Raw genomic sequence first — 7,669 nt, 5'->3', positions numbered from 1 at the left:
AAAAAAAAAAAAAAAAAAAAAAAAGTAGCTCAACTTTCTGAAGTGCATTAGTGTGCAGATCCTCTTAATCAGATGCAAATGACCATAAAGTGTGTGTTGGTTTCTTTTTTCTCCCTTCTTTGTAAAATTTATCATTGTTATTGCTATTATTTTAGATCTGCACATTCACTGCAACCTTCTTCTGGTGATGAAATATCTACTAATGTGTCTGTCCAGCTTTACAATGGAGAAACTCAGCAACTCATCATTACATTGGAAAATATTGGAATGGAACCCTTGGAGACACTGGAAGTCACCTCAAAAATTCTATCCACCAAGGGTAGGTATGGTTTTGTTTTTTTGGTACCAGGGGTTGAACTCGGGTCCTTGCGCTTATGAAGCAGGCGGTGGCACCACTGAGCTAAATCAGGGTAGGTATTGTAAGGAATGCTCAGATTGGTTATTAGCAGAAGATGCACTATGAATAACTAACTGGTTATTTAAAGTAAGTCTTGGGAAATTAATAATTAATTTCAGTCCCCTTTCCACAAATTTTGATACCAAACATATGCAGTTGGTAGAAACTATCTCTTTAGCACAAAATACCTGCATATAGTACTTGGGATTTAAGTTAATTTGGTTAGAAGGTTTGGTTAGTGTTTGAACAAGCAAGCTAATATTGAACGGCAGAAAATTATATCCTACTCGGTGACATTTTTTCATATCACCTATAATTTACTTTGCCTTCTCAGTTTAGGAACTGGAAAATATTTTTCCCTCCTCTCAAACCCAAATGGTCATTGTGTAGCTGTTATTCATTATGAACTGCTTGCTCTTTCTGAAGCTCTTTTCAGAAATCTGTGGCAGCGTCCTCATTGGTCCTGTGCCCACAGCCCTGTGTGGCCAAGCCTCTGACCTGGGTGTCACCTTTCTCTTGGCCTCTCCCCTTACCCTGCTGATGAGTCATTGGGAACTAGTTTCCACTTCCTGGATATCCATGTTTTGCCCTGTGAACTCTAAGATAAGACATTTCTTCTCTTGAAAGCACAGCTTGCTACCTTCTTTTGCTGTCCATTTTGTCTCCTTAATGTCAGTTAATTTACTTTCTGGGTTCCTCACTGTCACTCTTCTGGAAGGCCCTCCTAAGTCTGGGCTATTGGGTTTTTCCTGCCTGCTCAAAGCACCCTAAATTACTCCAGTAGTAGCTGTGACTGCTTTTTTAAAAAAAATTGTGCATATTTGTAATACATAATTATTACATTTATCATGGAAAGTTGGTACATAGACATAATATATCTTAATTTTTTTTATTTGTCCCCTATCCCTACCCCTCCCTTTTTCCAACTCTTGGTCCCCTTTCCATTTGCACAATCTCTGTTTTTATTGTTTTCTTCAAATTTCTTTTTTTTAAACTCCCTTTCCCTTCCCTCCCTTCCCCTTCCTCTGTTACTCCTCCATGGATTTGAAAATGATCTCTCTACTTCCTATTTATCTATCTTCTATTTTGTAGTCTCTCTCTCTCTCTCCACACACATGCATTTAAGTTTCTCATGTAAGAGAATCCATGTGATATTTAAGTTTATATATCTGGCTTAATGTCATGGTCTCAAGGTGCACCCATTTACTCATGGATGTTGCAAGTTTATCTTTCTTTATGGCAGAGAAGGCCTCCATTGTGACTGCTTTTTTAGTAAGCTCTTTCTCCAGCTGGTAACAAGTCTCTCAAAGGCAGTAACTAGGTGTGTCTCATTTCTGGGGCCAGGCACATGGTAGGTGCTCTACTGAGAGATTACTGATGGAAAGCCATTTTCACATGTACAGAATGAGGCTAGTGAGAGTATGCCTGTCTTGTGTGTCATTTGAGAGGGTGAAGTAACAAAATGTGGCGAACCCCTTCCAGATTCAGATGAGTTGAGTGGCCCCTGTTGGGCATTGCCCTCCCCATGTCATCCTCTACTGAGAAGCCCTGTCCCACTTTCCCAGTGACTCTGGCCTTTGTGTTCCTATTAGGCCTTTGCATAAGGCCTACCCTTCCCTGCCTTTTCATTAGGAGAGTAGTCAAACAAATAGAAGACGTAAAGGGATTTTATAGTAAACACTGTATCCTTACCATTTAGGCTCAGTAGTTAGCATTTTTCTATTTTTGCTTCATCACATATGTATTCAGCCTCCTGGTCACCTAATCTTTTTAATGCTATTTAAAGTAAGTTGCTGGTTTCAGTATATTTCACCTTTAAACACATCAGCATGCATCTCACTAATTAGAGTTCTATTTATTTTTGTAAAATGTATGTTCAGTGTATCATTTGAGAGGATGAAGTAAAGAAACATGGCACATTTATTTTGTAAAATGTATCATCTTTAGTGAGCCATTTGATGAATTTTGCCAAACATTATGTCTCTCTTTACTAAGTAAGATACAGTATAGATTTTCCTCCCATGAGAAAGCTCACTGTGTTCCTTCTCAGACAATCCCTGCCCCACCCAGGGACAGCTGCCTCTTTCCATTTACCTGGTTGTTCCCAGGATATATTTACTAATAATGATGCAGAAAGTTGAGAGTGCTTATGGCAACCAGACAGAATCACAATGAGATGCTTTGATAGCGGCCCACACTAATGCTGTCAACACAGTTCCCATTCCTTCCCAGTCCTCAAATTTTGTTTCCCATTGTGCTTTGCCCATGTGTGATCTGTGTGTGTGTGTGTGTGTGTGTGTGTGTGTGTGTGTGTGTGTTGTGCACAACAATCTGTAGATGTTCTTGGGATAGATGGATTTTACTGCTCTCACTTTATGAACAGAGAAGATGTCAACGACCCATCTCAGTTCACATAGCAGGTTCACCAACAACCAAAGGGAGAACTGTGGTCTCCTGGTTCTCAGCTGTGCTTCCCTCGCTTTGAATGATGAGGGAAGCAGACAGACAGACATGAATATATAGAATGGTATAGCTATTTCCAAAGCAACACAATTATAAGTGAAAAATTAAACCTATCATTCTTTTTTTGTTATTGTCCCAAGCTGCAGTACATTTACATGAAGAATTAAATTGATGAAAAAAAAAAAAACATCTGCTTCCAAAACATACAAAGGGAATAATTCCTGTTGCTTGTGTTCTGCAGTCCTGAAAAGCTGTCATCATTAACGGATGACCTGCCTTGTGTGAGGAGATGAGAAAATGTCTTCAGCTAGGAACAGGAGCAAGAGTTATATGCTGGGGGCATGGGGAACAGCGACAATGCATCATGCGGTTGTAGATATTAAGTAGCATTTATTTCTGCTTTAGTACTAACGTTATTTGAAGCCTGAGTTTAGCTTCTCTAAAAGTCTCTTAAATGGATACTCTCTGAGACTTTGCTTTATGAATGAAATGTTCCTTTCTCCGGGTTTCCATGTTTTCTTTGTATTACAAGTAGTGTTATTTTATCTTAGTAGTAATAATAATTTTTACTTTGTGTGCTCCATGTGCTTCACCTGTTTTTATCACGAAATGTTCACAACCACTTCTAAAAGTGTTGGGGATGGGAGGGTGGAGGTCTGTGTGTCATTGCCATGAACTCAGTGCCTAAGAGCTAAGAATGGTGCTGGTGACAGTGTAGGTACTCAGCATGTATGAGCACCAGTGCCCACCCACAGGGCATCCTGAACACCCTGTCTTGGTACAGTGCTGAGCAAGGAAGTACTTCATGCACATTCACTCTCAGCACACCCTTTGTGTCTTCAGACCACATCTGCATGCTCAGTGCCTGGTGTCTGTTGCAGGCAAGAGCTTCCTGTGGACCTTTGTCTTTTCCTTTGACCACCCCTCACGTCAGGAAATCCTCTGTCTGCATATCCTCATTCCCCTCTGAGTAAACTTGTTTTTTTCAGACATCAACCTTCAGATAAAGTTTCCTGTTGTATCCCTTTTCTTTACTTTCCTAATATACTTTATTCTGTAACATTATAGTCCCTTTTAAAATCCTTTAGGTGAGGATCCATGATGTTGAGGGTAGAAAGATCTTTGTGGGCCTTTTAGAAGCCTGACTTTCATTTAGGTTTTTATGTGGCAATAATGTCCCTGACCACAAGCTGCTGCCATGTAGTTACATGTTTATAATCCACCCTGTTTCAAGACAAGGATTATCTAGCCACTTAGTCTGTTTAATTATAAATTACTTATAAGTTGCTACTCATACATTGTGAAAGATGTAAACTGCCACCTTTGTTTAATAATGGATTTCATTGTAATAAAGCCCAAATTAAGAACTTATCAGAGGCCTGGGGATTTAGCTCAGTGGCCCTGCACCTGCCTGGCAAGTGCAAGATCCTGAGTTCAATTCCTGCTACCAAAAAAAGAAAGAAAGAAAAAAAACCAATCAACTTTTCCACAAAAGTTTTAAGATGTGTTCATGTGAGTACACACACAAGCACATACACAAATGTGCATATATGTATGTAAATGCACATATATCTGTACACATACACATCGAGACCCCTTAATTTCTTCATTTATCTAGTTTAATTTTTCACAAAATGTGATGAAATCATGTTGGTTAAGAATTCGTGTTTTGATTGAGGTGGGATTGATTTTTTTTTTACTGCTTCTTTCCTCATAAATATTGTAGTACAACCTTTAAGTATCAGTGGATTCTTTCATATTGAAGGCTCATTGCACTAATACTTCTCATACTATTATCCATGTAAAATAACTTGTTTCAGTCGACAGCACTAATCTAAACTCTACTACTAAGATAATAATGACCATTATTTCAGACACTGAATTTTACAGGGGGAATGATTAGTGGCATGTGTTGCATTATTGATTTTTGTTTCTCTTGTTATTCTTGCATACCCCTGTATGTGTATGAATTTGAAAAGCCCTTTGAGACATTCCTTTCTGCAGTGCAGTAATGAAGGGAAGAGACGGAAACAGAAAAGCCCACTTTTAAGGTGGGCAAATGACATTAAATCTGTTGTCTAAGCGGTTTAGCCTCCCTAGTGCTGCCACTACAGAAGAGACTTCTTTGCACTGTAGATTTCCTCTGTGCTGTTTCTTAGATTATAAATACTTTGGTTATTTGGCATCAGAGGGGGATGAGCTGTTCCCTGTGAATGGATTTGCCTGTTAATTGAATATGTCACTCTTAAGCCTCAGAACTTAACACAAAAATAAGCAGTGTGGTTAGGTATCTTTTGATGTATACCATATGCTTGGAAAGAGCAGGGCTCTGGAAATGGGACTTGGGGTGTTATTTAGTTCCTGGCCTTTCATGGGGGGGCATGGATCGAGGTGGCAGTTTTTCAGTCTCTTCTTTTGCTACGCTGCTTGCATATGCTGCTTGCATATGTGGATAACTGACCCCAGTCTGTTACACTTTTTGGGTGTGTCCGTGGCCTCTTTACCTTTCCTAGTTGTTGCTGGTGCTGTTTACGGCTGTTAGAGGAAGTTTTCTGTTAATTCCCAGTTGCACAACTGATCTTGAGCACGTTAGCTGACTGTGGTGGCTTAATGTTTTCATTTAGTTACTCACCAGGATCTGTTCCTTTTGTGTAGTGATTCCAGAGTGTCAAGATCTCTGGAATACCCAATGACATATCTGACATGTGGCTGCTCTGTTGCTGTCTCAGTACATGGGGGAAATGGACTGATGGTTTTGTTTCTCCAGTCTGCCTGGCCCTGGAAAGCCAGAACCTTGAGATTGTAAAGGCTGACTTCATATAAGTGAACTTGTGCCACACTTAAAGAAGACAGGTCTCTTGTCCAAATTTCATGGCTTTGTCACTATTTTTTCACTAAGATGTTTCAGAAACCATTTTAGTTTTTTCTCCTACTTCACAAACTTTTACTGGAATGGTAAAATTTAACAATTTTTGAGATGAATGAGGATGCATTGATTAAAACTGTTGCAAACCCAAACTAGAAACCATAGAGGTGTATAAGCCTGAGCCCTGCTTCTCACCCTGAGAGGAAAGCAGGATTGGCTCCTTTGTTCCTGTCAGCACAGGGAACCTGTGGCCATGCAATGCACAGGAACCAGAGGTCCAGTTTTAAGCTGGCTGCAGTGCCATGTGTACATCATTTCCCTACTGAGCTTCTAACTTTTTAGCCTGATCTGCTTCTGAGTTATACTCTTTTTATATAATTATTGCTTTTAACATGACAACTCAGGGCAAAGTTTTAAAAATAAATCTTGTAGAAAATGGTTTTTACTTAATATTGTCAAAGAGAATGTCTTGGGGGAAAAGGACTCAGGTAATTTGGTCCTTGTGGCATTTTTCACACCAGGTTCCATGTGCAGGTTTGGGTGTAGAAACAGGTAGAAATGGAGCCATGAGCATCTGATACATCTGGCGTGCAGCTGAGAGGGATGAGCTCCTATTCTCCCTGCCTCAGGCCATCCTCAGCTTTAAATTTAGTTCTCTATATTTTTTTCATTGAGTTTATTGGTACTTTTTAGGTATTCAGTACAGTTACATTCATCATTGGGATCTTGTACTTTTACGTGACAGATCTTGGCTCTCATTTTCCCCCCATACCCTTGACCTCCCTTCACCTCCTCCACCCTCCCCTATTTACACTTTGTTTCCATTTTCTCCTTTTCGTATATTTTTTCTTTTTCCTTATTTTCTTTCCCCTACCCTTCCCACTTCACCTACACCCTTTTCTTCCTATTTCACATTATCAGTTATACAATTTGGATCTTACTTATACTTTTAGTTTTCCACACCAGAGAAACTATTTGGTATTTACACATATGTGTCCTATTTATTTTACTTAAGAATATGGCCTCAATAGGCATCCATTTTCCTATGAATGACTCTAGTTTCTCATTCTTTATGGCTGAGTAGTACTCTGTTTTATGTAAAAACCACATCTTCTTTATTCAGACTTCAGTTGATGGGCAGTTGGGCTGTTTCCAAGTTTTAGCTATTAAAAACTGTGCCACTATAAACATGGGTGCGCATATATCGCTGTGGTATGATTCCTTTAATTCTTTTGGAAAGATACCCAGCAGAGGGATACCTGGGTCAAATGGAGCCTCTAATCTTAGTTGTTTGAGGTATCTCCATATTGATTTCAACAGTGGTTTAACCATTCTGCACTCCCACCAACAATGAAGAAGGGTTCCTTTTTTCCCACAACCCTGCTAACATTTGTTATTGATTGATTTCTTGACAGTAGCCATTCTTTCTGGGGTAAGGTGGAATCTCAGTGTTGTTTTCTTCCTCATCTCTTGAATGACCAGTGATGCTGAACATTTTTTCATATATTTATTTGCTGCTTTTAATTCTTTGTCTGAAAAATGTCTGTTCATTTCACATGCCCATTTTGAATCAGGTCTTTATATTTGGGGGGCCTGATTTTTTTGAGTTCTTTATATATCTTAGATAATAGTCCTTTGTCTGACAAGCAGCTGGTTAAACTTTTTTCCCACATTGTAGGTTGTCTCTTAGCTCTGCTGGTTGTTTCTCTTGCAGTGCAGAAGCTTTTTAATAAGATGAGATCACAATTGTTGATTCTTTGTGCTAGTTCCCGGGCTACTGAGGATTTGTTCATAAAGTTTTTTCCTATGCCAATATCTTTGGGAGTTCTGCCTAACTTATCTTCCAGCAAGTTTAGTGTTTCTGTTTTAAGGCTCTCCTTGACCTGAGGAGTTGTGTTGAAAAGTCTGCTGTGATTCTGATTTCCTTTGCATGTGATTTGTTT

General features: G+C 39.3%; 1 protein-coding gene across 11 annotated transcripts in view; it reads left to right on the top strand.

Moving 5' to 3' along the window:
- The window catches only part of Trappc9 (trafficking protein particle complex 9), a 682,458-nt gene that overhangs the window by 184,381 nt on the left and 490,408 nt on the right, over positions 1-7,669 (top strand). For all 11 annotated transcript variants that reach the window (XR_004516032.1, XR_004516033.1, XM_033760864.1 and 8 more), the window contains one exon: positions 156-319. Coding sequence is in view for 9 of the 11 variants with exons in the window: in XM_033760864.1 (XP_033616755.1) it covers positions 156-319 (164 nt within the window). In the remaining 2 variants the exon portion in view is untranslated. The remainder of the gene's footprint in view (positions 1-155; positions 320-7,669) is intronic.

Source organism: Fukomys damarensis, unplaced genomic scaffold, assembly GCF_012274545.1.
Source record: "Fukomys damarensis isolate Sample0158 unplaced genomic scaffold, DMR_v1.0_HiC HiC_scaffold_5, whole genome shotgun sequence".
NCBI lineage: Eukaryota > Metazoa > Chordata > Mammalia > Rodentia > Bathyergidae > Fukomys > Fukomys damarensis.
This window is presented reverse-complemented; position numbering and strand designations above follow the sequence as displayed.